Below are 21,756 nucleotides of genomic sequence, written 5' to 3' on the forward strand. Positions count from 1 at the left end.
CTTGCGCCTGGTCCTGGGTGGTTTAGCCTACGTATCCCCCCTGCCACTGGTCCCTGCAGGAGCTGGGGTTCGGCCCCACGCTGTCCCGAGCTTCGTGGCGGGGTCTGGAGCTGGCTGGGATCTTCCAAGCAGGAAGATCCTGGGCGGCCGCAGGTGGTGGGTGTCCCCTGAGCTCTACGAGCGTGGAGGTGAGGACAAGCTGCATGGGGAGGAGCTCAGGGGTCACACGAGGTTTAGCGGGAGAGCTGGAATTCATCGGTGCCGAGGAGCCGGGTATCTGCTAACCTGAGCTCGGGCTGGAGAGCCGGGTCTTGCGGGGAAGCCACGGGCTGCCGGTCACTGTGTCCCGCCCTGGCAGGGGAGCTCCTCCGCATCACCCACACCGCCCGGGGCTTGGACGCCGGCGGCGCTCTGCTGCTCGACACCGTGGTCAGCGGCTCCGTGCCGGAGAGCGTCGCCGAGGCCGCGGTGCTGCTGCAGGTGCCCGGGGCTGCCAGCCCCCTCCTCGCCCCCGCGGCTGGCGCCGTCTGGAAGGTGCCTCGCGTCCTGGGGGCACGGCGGGTACGCCAGGCCCTGATCCATCCCGCCGCCCGCTCTTTCACCAGGATTTCAGCGAGCGCTACGTCCAGACGGGCCCGGGGCAGCTCTACGGCGACTCGGTGCAGAGCTTCGTGCAGGAGGGGCTCCTCGCCCGCGCCCGCTGCAACCACAGCATCGAGTACGACCCCGCGCTGGGCCGGCAGCCGCTCCGGGTGCAGCACCTCCGGGCCAGGTCAGTCAGAGCCTCCTTCGACCCGGCCTCGGAGGAGCTTCTCTTCCAGCTCAGCGCCTCGCTCGATGCAGGTAACGAGGGGCCGGAGCGCTGCGGGATGGGGCGAAGGCGGCTGTTCGCGCGCCCGACGGCGGCGAAGGCCGCGTCCCTGCAGCGACGCGTTTCTCAGCCGTCTCCGCTTGCTTCCCAGGGGCGAATGGAGACGAGTGCCCAGCAGGATTTGTCCTGGGTCCTCAGCAGCTGTATTGTGTCGGTACGGACCCTTCCCTGAGGGCTGGGGGCGCTGGGTTGGCTTCTGGGTCCCCCTCGGGGCCGTGTCCCTGCGTGAGGCTGGCCAGGGGACGCAGGTGCACCGTGCGTCTTGCTGGGTGGGGTGGGGGGAGTATCCCCCCGTCTCGTCTCCCCCCCCCGTCTCGTCTCCCCCCCCCCCCCGTCTCGTCCCCCCCCCCCCCCCCCGTCTCGTCTCCCTGGCCACGACGCAGGAGCAGCTCTGGAGTAAGCACGGAGACTTTGCCCTTTGCTCGAGCCATCCACGAACGTTTAAGCGCGTGACGGCGCGCGCCCTTGCAGGGGCCGCGGTGTCCCCCCGCGCGGGGCCCGGGGCCGCCTGGCGCAGCTGCGGCTCTCCGGACGCTCCCTGGGTGCCCGGCCCGCGGCACCCACCGGCGCGGCCTCGTCCCCCTGCCTCCCGCCCCCCCCCCCCCGACTCTGCTCCCCAGATGTTGACGAATGCGCCCGGGGCTCCCACGGCTGCCGCTACCGCCAGGTCTGCGAGAACGCGCCCGGGACGTATCGCTGCGCGTGCCCTCGCGGCTACCGCTCGCAGGGCGCTGGCCGGCCGTGCTTGGGTACGAGCCGGGGTCTGAGCCGGGCAGGCTCCTGCAGGGGACGGGGCACGTGCGCGGGCGCGGGGCGCTGTGTCCCGGCCGCTTCCCGGCCTCGGCTTCCCCATCCAGCTGCAGCTCGCTGGCTCTTTCCTCCACCAGACGTGGACGAGTGCCTGCAGGTTCCTCGGCCGTGCGCCTTCGAGTGCCGTAACCTCCCGGGCAGCTACGCCTGCCTGTGCCCGCCTGGCAGAGCCCTGCTGCCGGACGGCACGGCCTGCGGCGAGCCGGCGGCGGTGGCGGGCGGCAGCCCCCCCGGACCCACCCCCGGGCGCCGGCTGCGGCCCGGCGGCCGCCTGCGGGACGCGTCCCTCCACGCCCGGCTCCTCGTGGGCCGCGGGGGGCCGGCGCCGGGGCTCGGCGTCCAGACCCCCTGCCCGCCGGGGTTCGTCAGGAGGAACGGCGCCTGCGCCGGTGAGCGCCCGCGGGTGCGGGCCGGGCGGGGATCGCTGCTGCCGCGGCAGGGCTCTGCAGGGAGCTCGGGGGCCCCGTCGTGCCCAGAAAGCCGGGGGCCCCCTCGCTCCCCTCCCTTTCCTGCCCCATCTCTTCCCCGGGCCTGGGGTCTCCCTGGGCTCGGTCGCCGGAGCGGAGGGGTGGATTTACCCGTCTCCTCCCTGCAGACCTTGACGAGTGCCAGATGCTGAACCAGTGCCAGCACGAGTGCAGGAACAGCGAGGGCAGCTACCGGTGCGCGTGCCCCGCCGGGTACCGGCTGCTGCCCAACGGCCGGACCTGCCACGGTCAGTCGGAGCCCCCGTCCCTCGGGCTGTGCCCCGCGGCGCGGCCCCGGCCCCCACGGGGACCTGGGTTTCACACTCTTGCCTTGCAGGCTGTGCCCAAACCCAGGCTGTTTGTGCCTGCGGAGCAGCCTCAGGGTCGCTCCTGGGCTCAGCGCCCGTTAAACACCCCAGCCTCCGTGCTGTGCTGGGTGCTTTTGCGTTCTTGAGTCCAGGCAGTGCAAACAAACAAACCCCAAAGCATGCAAAAAAACACGCTGAAAAAAATGCAGTGCTTTTGTACCCCAAGTGCCAAAGCATCCCCGACCCCGCTCTGCCCACAGACGTGGACGAGTGCGCCGAGGGCGCGAAGCGGTGCAGCGCCGGGCAGCTCTGCTTCAACACCCGCGGCGGTGCCCAGTGCGTGGAGGCGCCCTGCCCGGCCGGCTACCGCCGCGGCTCCAGCCCCGGGTGAGTCGGGGCCGCGGGTGCCCGGCCGGGGCCCTTTCCCCGGGGCCGTCCCGGCTCCCGCTGACCCGCCGGCTCCCGCGCAGGCTGTGTTTCCGCCGCTGCGCGCCGGACTGCGGCTCCGGCAGCCCCTCCACGCTGCAGTACAAGCTGCTCCCGCTGCCCTGGGGCGTCGCGGCCGGCCGGGACGTGCTCCACCTGGCCGCCTTCTCGCGCGGGGCCGCCCTCCGCAACGGCACCCTCTTCACCGTGCTCGAGCGGGAGCCCGGCGCCCCCTTCGCCCTGCGGGACGAGGGCGGCCGGGGCGTCGTGTCCACCCTGCGCCCGCTCCGCGCGCCCGGCACCCACCGGCTGGCGGTGCAAGCCCTGGCTCTGGGCGGGCAGCGGGCGCGCAGCGTCTTCGTCATCCTCATCTCCGTCTCGCCCTACCCCTACTGACGCGGGCCGGGGGGCCGGCGGCCAGGGATGGGGGCAGCCCGCGGCCACCCGCTGCGGGGAGGGGGACGCGCGGGGCGCTCCGGCGTTAACCGCGTAGTATCACTTTCACATCCTTACGTTCAGTCATTTTTCTTTAATTCGCTTGTTTTCTCTGCGCAGTTATTTATTTGTTCTCGCTCTCAGTAAAGGTGTTTTGTGAAAAAGCAGTGGCAGCGTTTGAAGAAAGCGGCGGTGTTCAGCCGTCAGACGGGACTTTCGGACGTTGGGGGGGGGGTTGCCTTCCCCCTTCCCCCTTCCCCCCTGCCCCCAATGCTAGCCTGGCCTTTTCCTTGGTCCCTGGGATGTGGACACCTCCCCGCGCGGCCTTGGACCGTAAGAGGAGACGGTCTGCTCGGGGCAACAGCGAAGGGCCGACGTCCGGCTTGCAAAACCCTGGGGGCCCGCAGTCCGCGGGAGCCGGACGGGGCCTCTGTGCACGGGGCCCAGGCGGAGGCCGTTCCCCAAAGCCGTTCCCAGCCCCACCGCGGGCGCAGGGGTGCTGCCTGCCCCCCGGTCCGCGTTACCTGCTGGGGGGGGGGGGCTCTGGCTGTGCCCGCTTTGCTCTGCAAAGCTGCCTCTGGCTGGAACCCCCCCCCCCCCACCCCGGGGGACTTGAAGCTCACGGACGCTGGAGAAGTCCCATAGGCGAGCCGGGACCGGCCGGGCCCGCGGCGCTGGTGCCCACCGCGGTGGTGGCACAGTGGCTCAAGGTGGGTGGCCTTGCAGCCCACGGGTGCTGGCACCCCCCCGGTGCTGCAGCCGGGTGCAGAGGAAGGGGGACGGGGAGCCGCGGGTGACGGCAAGCCCCGGGGGCACCCGGAGCAGCTCCGTAGGGAGCCGGCACTGGGCGAAACCGCCGTCCCAGCTCCACTTTCCGGGGCGCTGCTGGGGGGGGGGGGGGGGCGTGCGGCGCACGGCCCCAGGGTGCTGACAGCCCCAGGCGGGGACAGTCCCCCGGCGGCTCCGCCTGCCCACGCCTGGCTATAAGGGAGGAGGAGGAGGAAGAGGAGGATGCTCCGGGCGCTGGACTGCGCGGCAGAGGCCAGCCGGGCACCGCGGGTCCCTGCACGCAGCGGGTGAGCCGGGACGCGCCGCCGGCAGGGTGGGCACGGAGGGGCCAGCGCGGCCCCGGCCGCACCCAGGGAGGAGGGGAGCCTTTGCCGGGTGCGGGGGGACCGGTCCCCTGCGCCGTCCCCTCCCCGTCCCCCCCCCCCCCAAACCTGGGTGCTGGGCAAGGGCCAGTGCGCTCGGACCCACCGGCCTGCGCCTGGGTCGGGTGCTGCGAGCCGGAACCCCGGCTGGCACCCCAGCCCCTTCCTCGGGCCGCTCGATGGGGAGGGGGCTGCCGTGGCCAACGCCGGTGCTGTCGGCTGCCCCGGCTCGGCCGCGCTCCGCCGGGCGCGGGCTGCTTCTCCAGGCGCGCTGGGGAAGGCATTTCCACCACTTGCTAAAGTTTCAAAGTTTTTCTTGTTTTTTTCTTTCCTCTTTTACTTTTCCTGCGTTTAAAAACAAAAGCATAGTGTTTGCTCCAGCTCACGAGGAAACGGCTACGGAATAACAACCAGGGCTGAGAAAGTCCCCAGACCTTCCCTTGAGCTGTGTTTTGTTTGCTTTGATTTATTACCATGCAAGTCCGAGATTTCAGGGCTCTCCCTTCCCGGGCAGGCGGGCTTGGCACGAGCCCCGTTTCCGGAGCTGGGACCGCCGGAGCCCGGCCCCGGTTCCCTGCACCTTCCCGGGGCCGTGGCGAGGCGGCTCGGGGCTCCGCACCGCCGCTGACCACCGCGCGGAGCAGCCTCTCGGCTCCATCCAGAGCTCGCTTTTTTTTGGGTGCTTGGGGACCCTGCGCTAAATTTCCCACTGGCAAATCCAGGCTTCGTCTGAGCAGCCGGAAACGGCGGCTTTTCCTCTAACCGCCTTGGCGGCTGATGGGCAGTGCGTGAGCCGAGCGCGCCGGTTCTCGGAGCGGTTTAGCCGGCGGCAGCGACAGAGGTGCTGCAGGAGGCGGAGGGGGACCCAGTTTTGCGGAAGAGGGAGGGTGAAGGAGGGAATTTCCCAGCAAGATGCGGCCGGCGCAGCGTCACGGCCGGCCTGGCCCCTTTCGGGAACCCAAGTCTACCTTCCTGTAAACGCCCGGCGGAGGAGAAGGGAACTGCTCTGCCCACGCCCCGAGGGCGCGGGGAGGCCGGTTGCACAAGGCGGGCCGGTCGTGGGGCGCTCCGCAGCCCAGGGCGAGAGGTTTGGGGCACCGAACCGCTGCCGGCCGCTCCAGTTTCGGGGCAGTCGGACCCCTTTGCTCTTCACCAGTGAGGTGGGTTTGGCTCAGCGGCGCGCCGGGGAGCGGGGCCAGCTCCAGGCTGCGCGGGCTGGGTGCAAACGCATCCCAGCTGCGAAAGGCGTCCCGCTGGGGCGCCGCGGCCCCCCGGGAGCTGCTCCCAGAGCTGGCCCTGCTTGCGAAAGCAGGCGCAGGATCCTGCTGACTTGGCAGCTCTGGGAAAACTCACTGGGGACGGGATTTAGCCGGCTCTGCCGGGCGCCTTCCCTGGCCAAGGGTCAGCTGGCACCACGGCGCTGGGGCTCTGCGGCTTCGCAGCCCGGCCGGGGAGCTGTGGGGCAGCCCTTTGGGGCCAGGGGAGCCCAGAGCCCCTTCCTGCGGTGGCCCTGTGCCTCCCTGGCACCGGCTGGAGTCCTCGGCGAGAGGGTGAGGGGCACCCAACCCCTCTCGCGGGGGTTTCGTGCCGCCCGTTGGGCTGCAGCGGTGCGATTTGTAATAACCGTTAGGTGCTCGTCACAGAGTTTGGCTCTGGGGTGGGGATCGGGGCTGGACTATGCCTGCTTGGGGATGCAGCCGAACGCACCGGGCTACCCTGCGAGCGGCCGGGGGCCGGCGCGGGGCGGCTGGCTCCTCCGCGCCCGTCGGGTCGTGCCCGAGCGCGGCGGCGGCGGCAGCGCCGGCTGCGTCTCCGCCGTCCCGCGCCGCCGGCTCACCTCGGCTTTGCAGGGCGCTTGCGGATCGCGGCAGGGAGAGCACTCCGGCGTCGCCCCCCTCGGAGCGAAGGTAGGAGCACCGCGGGGGCCGAGACGCCGTGGCTTTTCCTATTTCCCCCCAACCCCTTTGCTGTTCCTTGCAGGTCCCCCGGGGAGGAAACGGGGGCGTTCGGACCCGCGGGTGCCCCCGGTGCGGCGGCGAGCCCCAGCCTGCAGTTTGCTGCGTGCTTCTCCCTCCCCAGGCGCAGATGCTCCCAGTGGGGAAGGGAAGGGGCTCGGCAGGGCCCTGGAGGCTCTGCAGCACCTTAACGAGTTACAGCGTTACAGCGCGCTGGGAGCCTTAATTAGCGCTTGTCCCAGGTCGGGCTGCACTGTTAACCCCTCCTTCGCCTGCGGGAGCAGCCGCCGGCCCCCGGCGCTCCATCCCCGGGGCTCCGGCTTCTCACCTGCCGGCCGCGCGCTGCCCGGGCGATCTGTGCGCGCGGCCCAGACGCTGGGGCGGGTTTCACCGCGGGGGCTGCAGCGCCCGAGAGCCTCTGCGGCCCCCCCCCCCGTCGACGGAGGGGCCGTGGCGGGCGGCCCCGACGCTGGCACCTTCCCCTCGCCTCCCCAGCGCCATGGCCGAGCGCAAGGGCACCGTGGTGCTCGCCTACAGCGGGGGCCTGGACACCTCCTGCATCCTGGTGTGGCTGAAGGAGCAGGGCTACGACGTGGTGGCCTACCTGGTGAGCCCCGGCGCCGAGCGAGCCCGCGAGCGCAGGCTGCTCGGCAGATGCCCCGTCCTGGCCTGGGCTCGCGTTTTGGGGCCACCTTTCAGGCTCAGCCTTGGTTTTTCTCCCTTCCAGGCCAACATCGGGCAAAATGAAGACTTTGTAGCGGCGCGAAAGAAAGCGCTGGCCCTGGGGGCCAAGAAGGTAACGCCGCCCCTTCCTCGGGGCACTGAGCTTCCCCGTTCCCGCGGTGGGGCCAGAGCCTCCCGGGGGAGGGAGGAGGGAGCCCTTTTCTAGAGGTTTTTGCGCCAAAGCCACCTAGAAAAGGGGAGATGATTTCTTGCTCCCAACCTTGGGTCATAACGTTCATTGCTGCAATAAATCAGTGCTTTGCTGGGAGAGATTTTTTGCCCCGTTCCCTCTACATACACAGTCAAATTTGGGAAGGTGTCGGGGGCAACATGGGATCTCCCCAGCTCTCTGGGGCCGGCGCCGTCTCCAAAGACCCTCCCGTCGCGGGCGTCTCTCTGCACCGGCAGGTCTACATCGAGGACATCAGCAGGGAGTTCGTGGAGGAGTTCATCTGGCCGGCGGTGCAGGCCAACGCGCTCTACGAGGACCGGTACCTGCTGGGCACCTCGCTGGCCCGGCCCTGCATCGCCCGCAAGCTGGTGGAGATCGCCCAGAAGGAGGGAGCCCAGTACGTCTCGCACGGTGCCACGGGCAAGGTGAGGATGGGCTGGGGGGACAGCGGGCCGGGAGCTCGCCGGAGGCAGCGGCGGAGCCTTTAATAGGGTTTGCCGCAAATCCGGGCGGCTCGGCCGCGTTTCAACACTTCCTCCGGGCGCCCGGGCCGTCCGCGACGCCCTTTCGCTTCCCCGGCTGCGGGCGGGAAGGGCTGCGGCGCGAGGCCGGGGTCGCCCGCAGCACGGGGAATTTCCCGCTTTCGACGTGCTGGGCGCAGCCGGAGCCGCTTTTAGGGCAGAGCCCCGGGAGCAGGCCCCCGCCGGCGGCTGTGCGCGGGGCGCGGCAGCCCCCGGCCTCCCCTGCTCCCTGGGGATCAGCGCCGTCCCCGCCGTCCCCGGCCTTGCCGGCAGGGCTGACGATTTGCCGCTAGAGGCGGCCAGAGACCGCGGAAACGCTGCCAGGGGCACAAGCGCCTGCACGGGAGAGAGGGGAAACGCCGGCTTGTTCCCTTCTTAGGCGCCCGCCTCCCGCGCCCACCCCGGTGCCACCCAAGGGCGCTCCCCGAGCCCCTTCCCCTCCGCTCGGCGGCCGCTCGCCAGGGCACCCTCGCGCTGCCCCCCGGCACCGGCGTCCCCCGCAGCCGGGGAGCCCGCGGAGCGGGCAGGGACCGCGGGAAAGCCGGCCCGGCCGCGCGCCCCCCCGGCCGAGGCCGCGGCACCCCGGCCACGGCCCATCCGAGGCGGCCCCGCTGCGGGAGCGGACGGGCTCGTTCTGGGCCCGCGAGGGGAAGGAGCGGACGCGTCCGCGCGTGCAGCAGTCCTGGGGGACTTTTTGGCCCGGCAGTAAACGCATCCTGCGGGCTGGGGCCCGGAGAAGGGGGGGGGGGGGGAGTCCGTGCGCCCCTCGGCACTGCTGCGAAGTCGCCTTTGGCGAGCGCTGTTCCTGCGGGAGGGCTCACAACTCCCAGGCTTGCTCCTCTCCCAAGTACGGGGCCTCGTTAGCACGGGCCAATTAAGATAAAGGAGGTTCGGCTCTATTTAACGAGTTGCTGCTGCTTCTCGGGTGCTGGTCTTCCTCCTGCCCTGCCCGCTGCCTTCGCGCATCCCCTGTCGTGCCGGATCCGGGCGGCTCCGAGCGCGGGCCGAGGGGAGCCGGGCCTCCGCCGCTTGCCCGCTTCTCTCCGGTCCTTCCCGTGCCTCGAGTGCTCCTTCCTCAACCGGCTCCCACCCGTCTTGCAATTTCTCCCCCCCCCCCCCCAACCCCGAGCGTGTCGCCCGCCTGTGTTTCAGGGCAACGACCAGGTACGCTTCGAGCTCTCCTGCTACGCTCTGTGTCCCGGCATCAAGGTAAGGTGCCCAGGCGAGCACGCCAAGCCGGGAGCCGGGCCCTGCGCGGGTCTGGCCCTAGGTTTTGGGGTGGGGAGGGGACAGGTTTTTATTTTATCTTATTTTTTTGCAGGGAGATAAAATTTTGGTGGGTGGGAGAGCAGCGCCCAGTGTCACCTCAGCACCCACGGGGAACCCTGGACTCCCAAAGGGGGCAAAAGAGGGTTTCCAGGGGGCTGGGGGGCGCGGAGGTAGGAGGAAAAACAGGAGAAACATGGTGCGGTGGGAGGAGGGCTCAGCCCGGGGATGAAGGCTGCCTGTCCTCATCCTCCTGCCCTCCCCCCAGGTCATCGCGCCGTGGAGGCTGCCTGAGTTTTATCGCCGCTTCCCAGGGCGCCGCGAGCTGATGGGCTATGCGGAGGTAGGAGATGGCACAGGTTTTTCTTCACTTTCCTTCTTTTTATTTTTTCCTTTTGTTTTTCTCCCCCCCACCCCCTTTCTAAAAGGCCCATAATTACCTGGCTGCTAATTGTAACCCGCTTCCCAAGGAACCGGTCCCGGCTCGCTGCCTTGCCTAGCAGACAAAAGCAGATACGCTCCCTTTTGTTGTCCCTTCCTTTTTGAAGTACAAGTTGCAATAAAACATATTACAAGTTTTGCATCAGGTTCCTTAAGTGCCCACCAGGGTACCTTTCTTTTTTAGCGACTTCACGGAAATGCTTGACAACTCGGCTCAATCAATCAAAAGGGAAAAGGCAGCGCTGTGCATAAACCAGAAAATTGCCTCGGGTTTTTAAATAGCTGCCGTCTCGGCGGCCTGGGCGAGACGCGGGGAGGCGAGGCGGCGGGCGCGCGGCGCTGCCCGGGCCGCGTGGAGCCGCCGCGGCCCGGCAAGGGCGCCGCGAGCGGCGGGTTGAGGATTGCGTTTGCCATCTGCTGTTTTATCGCAAAGGGGCGAGTTTACGAGAGCTTTCCATATGTTGCCAAACAAATTGGCGGCTAGGAGAGCTCTCTAAGAGCGCCGTGTTTTTATTATACGGAAAATGGAACATGTGTTTTGGGAGTTTTTCTAATTTGGACAAAAAAAAAGAAAAAAGGAAAAAGGGAAAACAAAGTGGGTTGGGGCCCTGTTCGAAGAGAAAAGGTTGAGGGTTTTCGAGACATCTTGGCCTCTGGTTATGCTCAGCCTCACCGGAAAGGGAGGCTCCTTTCCGTGCCCCGGAGGGGTAGACGTGGCAGCCGGGTCCGTGCAGCGCCTGGACGCGCTCGCCCTGCCCACTTGCTCCTCGGGAACGCGAGGATTGGGTTCCTGCAGGTCAGCGCCGGCGTCTTGGGTGCAGATTTGAGTATTTCCGCGACCTTTGCAAGGGGGTTTGGTGCCTGCGGCCAGACCCAGCCTTGCTCCTGCAAGAGGGGCTGCAGCGGTGGGTTAGGCGAGATCGAAACACCTTAGTGCAAAAGGTGAAGGTCTCCTGGGTGCTCCTGCGGGACAAGTCATCGCTCCGGCAGAGCGAGGCAAGATGATGCTAATCAGGGTTTTGCCCTGAAAATGAATCCCCCCCCCCACACACACAACTGGGGCACGCGGGGCTGCAGCGAGGCTGATGTGTGCACGCAGAGGAGTTCGGGAGCTTGGGCTTCCTGGGGAGCTGCCGAGAGAGACGATGATCCAGACTGGAAATCAGATTAATCGGGGTCTATAAGTCGTGATCCTGGGTGTGCTTGGGTCTGAAAGAAGCTCCTGTAAGTCTCGGGTGAGATGGGTGCGGGGGAAGGTGTGAGAGAGCCCCTCAGCACGAACAGGGCCGAGCACGAATTGTTGCCGCCTCGCTGAGAGCCGCTTCCCTTCTGCCTGCAGGAACGCGGCATCCCGGTGCCCGTGACTCCCGAAACGCCCTGGAGCATGGATGAAAACCTCATGCACGTCAGGTGAGAGCCCCAGCCCCAGCGGGGGCGAGCGCCCACAGCCCGCGGTCCCCGTCTCCCTCCTCTCGCTGCGCTGCCGCGTCGGCACTTTGCCCCTTTGGAAAAGCCAGGGGGGATCCCGCGATCCCGTGATGCGGCGCGCAGCGCCGGCCCCGAGCTCCCGCCTTGCTCTCGAAGGCCGCCCGGCCGCGTCGGCTGTGCCGGGGCCCGGCGCTCCCTCCGCGCGATGCCGGCGAGAGCCCCGGGAGAGCAGCAGGGCGCGTGTACCTCCGTGCCGCGCGCTCTGCCCGGCGGAGCGCGGCACCGCGGCGGGGACGGCGCGCGCCGGCGGCTGCAGCCACCTCGCGCTCCCTCTCCTCTCCTCTGCTCCGCAGCTACGAAGCCGGCGTCCTGGAGAACCCCAAGGTAAGCCGGCCGCGGGGGCCCCGGGCTGCCCGTGGTTTTGCGGCCTCGTTTGAAATCCCGCGGCGGAGGGAAGGGCCCGCCGGCGCGGCGACCCCCGCGGAGGAGCGAGCGTCGCGGGGCGAGCTGAAGGCGCAGCTAGGCAGGCGCTTGCGCCGGAGCGGCGACGGAGGGCGTTCGCGCTGGCCCCTGCCCTCGTCCCTCCGCCGCTGCCGAGGTCGGTGGCTCGGAGAAGGCTTTTGGCTGGAAAGTTGCCCCCCGCCTCCCTTTGCGCCCTGGGAAAGGGGGGGGTGCGTATTAAACCCCCCTCTGCATGGAGCCGCTCAGCAGCGTTCAGGGCTGCCAGCGCCCGCGGGAGCCGGCCGGGTGCAAGCTCTGCCCGGTGCCCGCGGGTGCGTGCAGGAGCCGGGCTGGAGGTGAGCTCTGCCCGGTGCCCGCGGGTGCCTGCAGAAGCCGGGCTGGATGTGAGCTCTGCCGGGCACCTGCCGGAGCTGTGCCCGTGGGAGCCGGGTGGGCGCAAGCTCTGCCCGGTGCCCGCGGGTACGTGCAGGAGCCAGGCTGGAGGTGAGCTCTGCCGGGCACCCGCCGGAGCTGTGCCCGTGGGAGCCGGGTGGGCGCAAGCTCTGCCCGGTGCCCGCGGGTGCCCGGTGCCTAACGGGGTGCTCGGGGCCGCCTGCCTGGTGGCCCCTGTCTTTCCAGTTCATGCTCGGGCGGGTGGGCAACGCTTGGGAGAGCTGCTCAAGCTATCCATCATCAGCGCTAATTAGGCAGCGGGGGAGAGGGGGGAGGCAGGGCGAGGAGCCGGCCGGCGCGCAGCGGCCCGCAGCCCTGCCGCTGCGTGCACTGCGCTGGGGACGGAGAAGGGTCTGGCTGCCCTCTCGCCCCTGTCCGGGGGGCTGCCAGGTGGGCAGGGGCCGTTTTACGCCTCGCAGAGCCCCCTCGGCGCTGCGCCCCTGGGCATCAGCCGCCCCGTGTCCGTCTGGGGCCGCCTCTGCGGGAGGCGGTGCGGGGACGGGGTTTGCACGCCAGCAGCCTAAAAAAGCAGGGAATGACCCGTGCCCTTCCCAGGGGGCACCGATCCGTGCCGGGTGCTGCCCTCTGCGCCCTGCTCCCCATGCTGCAGCATCTCCGCTGCCGGCACCCTGCCTCGTCCCCGGCCAAAGCCAGCTTGGAGAGCCGGGCCAGTCCAGCACAGAGCGGACCAGTTGGCCGAGCCCTTTTCGGGGCATCCTTTAGCCCCCGGGGTGCCGGAGGCCGACGGCTCCGGGGCCGCTCTCGTGCCCTTCGGCAGCAGCGCCGTCGCCGTCCCCTCCGGAGCCGGGCGGGGGAGCTGGGCCCGGGGCGCCGGGCGCGGAGCGGGCCTCGGGAGAGCCCGGGGCTCGGAGCGCGGCGCGGCCGCCCGCCCCGGAGCGCCGAGACCTGCCAAACGGCGGGATTTGAAAGCAGATGGTTGAGCTATTTTCTGCCTCTGTGAGGCCCGATTGAAGGGCAATGAGGCAGCTAATGCGGAGAAAGATAGAAATTTACTTGCTTTAACTTCATATGGCACTCTGAAAGAGTTCATTCAGTCCCGGGCACAACAATATCAGCCGGATGAATAAACCATTTGCGGCATCGATAGCTCTGCATCATGGTTTACTTCATGGACCATTTGCTTCCAATTTCTTCTCTTCTTGCCCCGTTTTTCTTGCTTCTTCCCCCCCCCTCCTTCCACACACTCTTCCTTTTTTTTTCTCTCTCTCCTTTCCCCCCCTTCCCTCTCTCGCTCCCCTTGAAAGATGACATTGCAGGACCAGCCCCCCTGCGGGGCCGGATAAATAGAAGGCATTGATACACTGCAACAAACTATTTGTCATTTGAACTGTGCTTTTAGGAGAGAGAATAAAAAGAGGACAGACTCGCCCCGTAATGATGGAATGCAAGCCAAATGTCACTTTTATTTCTATTTAGTTATTTTATTTAATAGGGGTTTTCATAGTTGCCTTAGAAAATTGGAGACTGCCTGACTTTGACTTCCAATGTTTAGTAAAGAGTTTTTAATGCTTTCTGTTTTTTTTTTCTCTCCTCCCCTCCCTCCCCCAAACCTCATCTTTTCTTTCAAACTCAAAGTTTTTCATCATCTCCAGTGGGTTTGTCTGGTTAATAAATATGATCAGGGCTAGGAGAGGCCAGATGCTGTCGAATCGAAATCTGCAGCCCATGTAACGCGCGTGTGTGTGCGGGTGCTGGCGGGGGGACGTGTGTGCACGCGCGTGCTGCTTAAATACAGGCAGAGGGGCAAAGGTAAAATCGAGCCAAGGATGCTTTTGGTGGCATGCACGTGCTTGCACGGATGGGTTTTGGGAAATAACCCTGGAGCGTTTGCGTTTCCCCCGCGCGGAGGTTTAGGCAGGGCTGCGCCCGGGCTGGCGCTGGCGGGGAAGCGGCTGCCGTCGCCCCGCTCCCTGCGGGAGTTTCTGTGCCCCGGGCTTCGCGGCGCGGCCGGAGCGGGAGCCGCGAGTCCCGGGGGCGCTGTGGGCACCGGCAGCTCACGGGGTGCGCCGGGGCGAGGGCACCGCGGGGGCCGCGCCGGGCTGGATACCCGCAAACCGGGACCGGTTGGTTTTGGCTATTTATCGGACAGAAAAATTGAAGTTTTTACTACAAGAAGTTTGTTTCCCTGCTTTGAATTTTAGATGAAAACTTTTGCAGAGAAACTAATTTTCTCATTAAAAAAAAAATCTAAAAATATTTTTGAAAGCAATCACATTTTTTTTTAACTTGTTTTCTACCTTGGTCTTTTTTCTCACTGGAACAGAAGAGAAGGGGGGCAAAAGCGAAAGGAAGAGAGTTTATATTTTAAAAAGGCAGAGCGAAGCAGGGAAGCACAGGGCAGGCTGCGCGCGGGAGCCCTTGGGTGCTGGCAGAGCTCCCAGCCGCCCGGAGGTGCCTGGGGCTCCAGCTCGCAACCGCTGGGGTTTTGTGGGAAAATGCTAATTTATTATTATTTGCAAGAGAGGATCAGTTTGGAGAAGGGCCATGGTGTGTGATGTTTGAGTGTACAGGTGCTTCCCATTGCCAAGGCTTCCCAGCGGGGGGGTCCTGGGGGCGGAAGCTGGCGGGGTGTTTTTGGGGCACATCTTTTGGTTTGTGCTGCCGTTGGCATGGTGTTAAACCAGAAAATGGCAGAGTGTTCAGCCCAAAATGGAGCCGTTCGAAACTATTGACCGGTCCAGATTAAACCAAGGGAAGAGTTTTCCTGGGCTGTCCGTTCCGAAAAGGATAGCTTTTCTTTTAAAACCTCCTGATTTTGGAAAACATGGAGAGATTGTAGGGCCAGCACAAGCGGCTTTGGCCCAGCTCTACCGTTACGATGCATGCCAGGGTGTCAGGAAGCTTTTTTTTTTTTTTCCTCTTTTTACCTTCTTGCACGTACCGCGGGGGATGCCGGCAGGCGCTCTGCGCCTCCGTGTCCCATTAGACACGCGCGTTTGCAAATGATGGGCTGAAAGCGTTTCAGGGCCACTGCGTGCCGTCGCATCCGCGCGCGGGTGTCGCAGGGGGGCCGTGCTAAATTGCAAAGCTCGCTCGGCATTTTGCTTTCCGGGACGGAAAGCCTATTTTTTTTTTCTTCCTCTTCTGGTACGTGCTTCAATTGTGGCAATTCACTGTTGTCACCTGAGCTTCCACTGGCCCAGCTCTAAAAGAGATAAGATAGCTTTTTCCTACAAATCTGGAAAATATACATAAAGGTTGATGTGTTCTGAAATGGGTTTTTGCTTTGTTGCTCTATTTTCCCCCCGTGTGTATTAACCTCGAGGACACCGTGAAAGAGCCCATGCGACTAGAGCACCTGCTGGGGTCAGGCCTCGTCATTAGTTTTTTCGGTCGGCGCGGAATAAAGCTGGCCTCGGCGGGAGCGTGCGTGCGTGCGCCCGGCCTCGCTCCGCCAAAGTCGCACTTTTTCCTGCCTGACTTGCTTCCCCGCAGCTATTCCACCTCCAGCTGTGGGGGCGTCGAAGGAAAAGATGAGATCAAGTTGAGGGGAAAAATTGTCTGATTTCTCCAGCGCTTTGTTCCCGGGGCCCCGGTGGGCTCCGGCGCGCCTTCGTGCCGGGCAGCCGGCCCGCGGTGGGATTTGGCTGGCGGGCCGGGCCGGGTGTCCCGGGGGGCGGGCAGCACGGTGAGCGCGGTGGGGGTTTCGGGGTGCCGTTCCCGCGGGGCTGGGGGACGCCGTGCCCAGGAGCCACCTTCCCTCTTCTCTTCCCCCACCAGAATCCGGCTCCCCCCGGACTCTACACTAAGACCCAGGATCCAGCCACCGCTCCGGACACCCCGGACACGCTGGAGATCGAGTTCAAGAAGGGTGAGCGCTTGCTTCGAAGCCACCTTTTTTTCCCCGGCGGGGATGCCGGCGGGCCGCGCGGCGGGGGCCAGACCTTCCTCATCCTCGCGGGCACTTCCCTGTGCGCGGGACCCCGGGGTGGGGGCCGTCTCCCGTGGGCCCGGGGCGCCTTCCCGGCCGCGGCGGGGCACCGCCGGCCTGAGCAGCGCTGCTCCGTGTTAACGATCCTCCCGGAGGACGAGGACGCCCTCCCCTGCGCCCCCGCCCCTGCCAGCCCCTAGTTAATTTATTTGAAGTTTTAATCTAATTATTAACTATTTTAAAGGCTAAGCAGCTTTCGGCAGCGGCGGCCCCGACAATGCGGGCTCTCCGGCGGGTGGACGGCGGCCAAGACCCCGGCGGCGGCCGCGAGCAGAAAGAGCCGGGCCGAGGGGAGGGCGCGGGCGGGCGCTGGGCGGGGGGGGGGGCCCGCGCCGAGAAGCGGCTTAAGGTTCATTATTGCCGCGACTTACATTTAATAGCAATTTACAACCGCGTTTATAAACCCCGGGAAAACAGGGGGGTGTTGGGCGGCGGGGGGAGCTGCCAGCCCCCCGTCACTAGACCCGGCTCTAGCGGGCGCCTCCGCGATAAAGGCTAGAAAGGGAGGCATTGAGCGCTGACTGGCAACTGATAGCGCGTTCGATGGTAATGAGGAGGGCAGATGGAGGGGGGATTAGCCTCCAACTCCGCGCCGCTGCTCTTTGTGGGCCCCGCAGCCCCCTTGTCAGCTTCCTAATACATTTATTGCTCATTTCACACCGCTAAAGAAAATGCTGCTTTCTATTCAGGGCTTTTCCCCCCCCCCCCACCTCCCCTTCTCCCTCCTGCTGCCGCCGCCACCCCGCTTCTCCTCTCCTCCTTCCCACCCAGCGCCTTTTTTTTTTTTAAAAAAAAAAAAAAAGTAATTAATTCTCGGCGCGGGGGGCTTGTGCGGGTGCGCGCGGGTGCCCGCCGGCCCCGCGCCCGCCCGCCGCTGGTGGGACAGAAGGTGCTGCGCCGGGGACAATCCCCGAGCGTGAAATTCGATTAGTTAAGGGCCTGGTTGCGATTTCACAGGCCCTAAAAAGAGAGAGATGGAGAGCGGTGGGGGGGGGGAGCGTTTTTATGGGCCTTTTTTATTTATTTATTTCGGCTTTTTCTCCTGAGGCAGGTCCCCCTTTGTCCCCCCCGCCCCGGCAGCAGCTTGGATATGCCTTTTTAAGAAGTTATTTAGAGTTCATATCTGTCACATCTATTTAGCGGGCGCGGGGCGCCGGCGGGCGGTGAGCCCGCGCCGGAGGGGCTCACCCTGCCGCCCGGCTCCGCAGGTGTCCCCGTGAAGGTCACCAACGCCGCGGACGGAGTCACCCGCCAGGCGGCCCTGGAGCTCTTCGTCTACCTGAACGAGATCGCGTAAGTGCCGCGGGCACGGGCGAAGCCGCCGGCGCGCCCGTGTCCCCGCGCCGCCCGCCAGCCACGTCCCGAGCCGCGGTCGCCCGGACGAGCCCCGTTAGGGCTCCGTTCCCCGTGCACGAGGGGTTTCTGTAGCGTGTTCCCGCGCGCGGTGCAGGGCTGCCCGGCCCCGTGGTCGGAACCGCGGGAGCCAAGCGGCACCCCGTGCAGCCCGGCTCGGCTCCCGCGGCGCGGCGCCGGCGCCTCCTCGTTCCCCGCCTGTTCGATGGTGCCCAGCGCCACCAGCCTGGTGTCCCACCTCGGCGGGCGCTCGGCTTTTTGGAGGCTTGGAGATTTGGTCGCCTGCGCGGTCCCCTTGGCCCCCTCCCGCCGCAACCGCGGCTCCTTTGGGGTTTTCTGCGCCGCGCTCGCCCCGAGCAGCTCGTCCAGCTGCGGCGGCGGAGTCCGATTCCCCCCACCGGGGAGAGTAACTGAAGTTACCTCGCGCTGGCGCGGCCTTGGCTCGGGAGCAGGCACCCACCGGGACGCCCGCTCATCCCGCCCCTTGCCAAGTGCCGCGCGGCTCCCCGGTGCCGTCCTCCTTTGTGCCTCCGCCTCTATCCCCCCGGAGCTGAATGGGAATGAACTTTTCCATGTAGTTCTCTTTTTAAATGTTAATTAAGTGGTTTTAAAATGACTTCAGCCATCATGAATACAGCTGCAGCATCGCCCTGTGTCCCCCCCCCCCCACACACACACACCATCCCCTTGCCTGGTTCGTTTTCTGGTGGCCACCAAGCCATGGCTGACTGTGGCTCTTTCCAGCCCGGGTGGTATGAGGGCAGGAGAGGGAGGTTGGCACTGGTGACAAAGCTGAGAGAGGGACGAGAAGAAAAAGTCCATCTCCGTGTAACCCATCCTATCTGGCGGACCCAGATGGCGTTCTCTGAACGGCATTGGTACCCGCTGTCCGTGGGTGTTGGGCCAGCCCTGTCCCATCCGCCTAGGGTGGCAAGCCGGGCAGGCCACCATGGCCCAGGTGGCCAGATAGCTCCGCTGGGAGCCCTGTGCCCTACAGCCAGGAGGCTGGTGCCCAGGGTTTATAAAGAGGGGCACTTCTCCCACGGCGGGGAAAAGACAGTATTTGGCTGTCGGGGGATTGCTGCCGATGCCACTGGCATGGCGGAGCTGCTCACGGGTTGTCATTTTGGGTCTGCCACCTTATTGTACCCCCAAGTGGCCTCTGGACTCCTGGCTCGGCCACCTGCTGCGAGGGCTCAGCACGTGCAGGGTGCTAGCCGCTCCGTTTCTCCTCCGCAGAGGCAAGCATGGCGTCGGGCGGATCGACATCGTGGAGAACCGCTTCATCGGGATGAAGTCCAGAGGTGAGAGGTCCTGTGTGAGGCACCTTCTCCCCTCCTGGCCCAGGCAGGTCCAGCAGCCCCGGGCTCCTCTCCTTTAAGTAGCATCAAGATCTCCCTTTTAAAGAGTTGTCTAATTGATCTCACTAACGAAGGTCCTGCCAGCATCTCAGTTGGCACCAAGCCTGGGTCATTTTGCTGGGGACAGCAGGGCTCCCGTGAGCTCCTTCCCCTTTAGGGCTTGCAGAGGGAAAAAGGTCAAGGTTTAGGCTTGACTCACTGCCGCCAACTCCCAGGATTTTTATCAGAGCTCCAAATCCTGGTGCTCTTCCTCAAGTCCCAGCTTGCAGGGTGAGGGGAACGTGAGAGACTCAGCTTGCTTTGGAAAATACTCTTTTAAGATCCTCAGTGGCACTAATCTTGTACAAAGAGTAATAGAGATACAAAGCTCAGGAGGCAAAAACAAGTCACTGATTTCTTTCTTTCTTTCTTTCTTTCTTTTTTTCTAAGCCAGTTCTTTAATTGATATATCTTTGCAGTTTTTTGCACTCTTAGTATTGATCATCCATTAGGACCCGCTTAATTGAAAATCTCCAGACGCAGAGCGCTGCCCCATTCAGAACGAACTAACGCTAATAATCATTTCCCTCTCCTTGTCCCCGTACTCCTCTATTTTAAATCTCGTTAATACCTAATTAGATGCTCTCTTTCTTTAAACTTGCCCTTTGTGGCAGGGCACGAGCAAATATTGTGATAACACTTCACAGCGGAGCGCAGCCCACCCTGCTCCCCGGCGCGGGGGCACGGGCTGCTTCACACGAGCATCAGCCACAAAAGGCGCAAAACAAAACCCCAGATCATTTGATCAGAGTTCGAATAACTGAATTAAAAAAAAATCCCAAAGAAACGCCATCCCGAACCACCCATGCACGCACGCAACCCAGTGCATTTGCATGCAGGATGCTGAGTAGTTTGTTGAAATCCCTTTTTTTTCTTTCTTTCTTTCTTTTTTCTTTTTTTTTTCTTAAGGAGCCAGTGACATGTTCTAGTGACCCTTGCAGCATTTAATAATTTCTCTAAACCCCATTTAACTGTCACGCTCGCCTGCTGCGTGTCGCTGTCAGGCGCCCGCTGCCACGGTGGTGTGTCGGCAGATGACGGCTTCGCGGGCCGCCTCCGCCGGGGCGCTGGGACGGGGGATCGGGGCATCCCGACGGCGATGCCGGGGCGCCGCGAGCCCTGGGGCTGCAGCCTGCCAGCGCGTGCTCGGAGCCAACTTTCTTCAGCCGGGCTCGGAGAGGCTCCGCACGGAGCAAGCGGGCGATCGGGGGCCCTCGGCGGCTCCCCTCGCCCCAGCGATGCCCGCTCTGCCACGGGGAAACTGAGGCATGGGCGGCCGGCGCCAGAGCCCCGCGCCGCTGCCAAGGTCCTCTGCTTCCCCGAGGGCTCCGGCAGGGTTTGCCAGGTGCCTCCTTCTCTGCCACCCCAAGGAACTGAGGAAAGGAAGGGAAAAATGTGTTTGGATTGATTACCTATTTATTTATTTATTTTTACCAAGCACCTAATTGAAATCCGTTAAGGCCTAAGGGGCAAGCCGCGCAGGGCTGCGCCAGCCGCTTGAGCCCTCTTAAACTCGATTTTTGTTGTATTTGTTTTCATGGGAGGACAGCGGCAAAGGACTCGGTGCCAGGGAGCCGTGCCGGAGCGGTCCGGCGGCTCCGCCGGAGGCTCTTGGCTGCGCACGGGGGGGCCGTCCCTGCCTCTCGTGCCTTTGCACGTCCTCATTAGCAAATTATCTTTTTAACTCCAAAGGGGGGCTAATTAAGTGAAGTAAATGAAATCCGTAGGGAGGAGGGGGCGGCCGCTGCCAAGACAGCCGAGCTCTGCCCGCAGCAAGGCGGGGGGGGGGGGGTCTCCCTCTCTTCCCCCCTCCTCGTTTTCTCTCCGATGGCCCTGCAGAGCGAGGCCGACGGCACTGAGCCCCTTCCCTGCGGCCAGCCCGTCCCAGGCGGCTCTGGGCACTGTGGCCCCCCTCGGAAAGCTTTCCCAGGGCTGTAGAAGTTGGGGGCATCGTTTAAGCCACGGGGTTACCACCACGCCCCTGTGCGGCGGTGCTGCCCGCGATGACAGTCCTCCCTCAGCGCAGCGAAATTGCTCGGATGGAGGCAAAATGACAGCGGCGGCTGCAAATTAGAAAATTTTAAGCCGCAGCAGCTGTCTCCTCTGCCGCCCCCCGTCCCGTCCTGTCCCCCCCCCCTTCCCCGGCGTAATTACGGGGTGATTGAGGCTCCGTCAGGCTGCTCTGCTGACACCTCTGTAAACACGGGGAGATGAAAATAGACACTCGGAGCCGCTGCGAGTGTCACTTTGAAGGTGTCTGTCGTCTGCGCGGCTGCGAGCGGGGCTGTCGTCTCCCCTCCCCGCCGCGCGCCGTAGCCCCTGCTCCGGCTGTCAAAGGCTCCTGCGTCCCCAGTCCTTCGGCATCAGGTTTCCGTCACGGCTTGCGTAGGGATAACGGCGAAACCGGCAGCCGGAGCGGGCACAGCGGCGCCGCGTCCCGCGGGAAAGGGGTGGGCAGGGGGGCAGCAGCAGCTGGGCACTGGACGATACCAAGCTTGCGATGAGCCCGAATTAACTTTAACACCTTTGAACGGGGAAGGAGCGGGAATAGTAATCGCGTTGCCGATGGGCTTGGCTTGGCTTGGCGACTTCCTCAAGGACTGGGCTACTCGTTGCTGAAATTGCTGCAGCTCCTGCACCTTTGCCTGGGGCCTTAGACACGCAGGGAGGGCTCACAGCTGCCTGGGCGGCCGGCTGAGCCCCCTGCTTTGGGGGGCAGGTTTGGGCTGCCGTGGTAGGTAGGGCTGAGCTGAGCTCCTGCCGCGTCCTTGGGAGCCTTGTCCGATGCCCTGAGATGGGATGGGAGACCGCATGGGAGCCTGCGCTGTCGTCCAGGGCGCCGCGTGGGGAGAGGCTGGTGCAGATTAAAGCTCCCATAGCAGCCTCCGCTCTAGGAGGGCTCCCCTCAGCCCCAAAGACGGGGGCAGCTATTGCAGGTACCATCCTGCATCGTGGTACCTGGAGAGGGGCTCGTGGCCCCTACGGAGCTGAGTGTGCGGTCAGAAAGGTCTGCGGGGTTTCTCCTCTTCAACTCCTTTAATTAAAGAGCGTGGGTGACTCGGCATCCGAAATCAGCCCTCCCGTGGCAGGGACGAGGGTTTGGCCGTCTGCGCGAGGTGCGGGGTAGACCACGATGCCCTGCCGGCTGCCCCACAGCTGTGCGGCGCCACCAAAAGCGGTTCT

General features: G+C 65.0%; 2 protein-coding genes across 5 annotated transcripts in view; both read left to right on the forward strand.

Moving 5' to 3' along the window:
- Positions 1–3,280, forward strand: part of HMCN2 (hemicentin 2) — a 52,502-nt gene extending 49,222 nt beyond the window's left edge. Inside the window, exons 86-93 of the mRNA XM_062591312.1 lie at positions 359–480; positions 606–843; positions 963–1,025; positions 1,492–1,620; positions 1,759–2,070; positions 2,277–2,396; positions 2,717–2,843; positions 2,927–3,280. Of these exons, the coding sequence (XP_062447296.1) occupies positions 359–480; positions 606–843; positions 963–1,025; positions 1,492–1,620; positions 1,759–2,070; positions 2,277–2,396; positions 2,717–2,843; positions 2,927–3,278 (1,463 nt within the window). The 3' untranslated portion in view covers positions 3,279–3,280. The remainder of the gene's footprint in view (positions 1–358; positions 481–605; positions 844–962; positions 1,026–1,491; positions 1,621–1,758; positions 2,071–2,276; positions 2,397–2,716; positions 2,844–2,926) is intronic.
- A 1,042-nt stretch (positions 3,281–4,322) lies between these two features.
- ASS1 (argininosuccinate synthase 1) overlaps positions 4,323–21,756 on the forward strand; it is a 28,199-nt gene continuing 10,765 nt past the window's right edge. For 3 of the 4 annotated variants that reach the window (XM_062590999.1, XM_062591000.1, XM_062591001.1), the window contains exons 1-12: positions 4,323–4,393; positions 6,319–6,375; positions 6,919–7,030; positions 7,151–7,219; positions 7,555–7,743; positions 8,992–9,048; positions 9,374–9,448; positions 10,886–10,956; positions 11,328–11,358; positions 15,610–15,700; positions 17,029–17,113; positions 18,413–18,477. In XM_062590999.1, the coding sequence (XP_062446983.1) occupies positions 4,329–4,393; positions 6,319–6,375; positions 6,919–7,030; positions 7,151–7,219; positions 7,555–7,743; positions 8,992–9,048; positions 9,374–9,448; positions 10,886–10,956; positions 11,328–11,358; positions 15,610–15,700; positions 17,029–17,113; positions 18,413–18,477 (967 nt within the window). In that variant the 5' untranslated portion in view covers positions 4,323–4,328. Of the gene's footprint in view, positions 4,394–5,371; positions 5,629–6,318; positions 6,376–6,918; positions 7,031–7,150; positions 7,220–7,554; positions 7,744–8,991; positions 9,049–9,373; positions 9,449–10,885; positions 10,957–11,327; positions 11,359–15,609; positions 15,701–17,028; positions 17,114–18,412; positions 18,478–21,756 lie in introns of those variants that run through there. The other variant, XM_062591003.1, reaches the window with a different exon arrangement.

Source organism: Rhea pennata, chromosome 18 (genome assembly GCF_028389875.1).
Source record: "Rhea pennata isolate bPtePen1 chromosome 18, bPtePen1.pri, whole genome shotgun sequence".
NCBI lineage: Eukaryota > Metazoa > Chordata > Aves > Rheiformes > Rheidae > Rhea > Rhea pennata.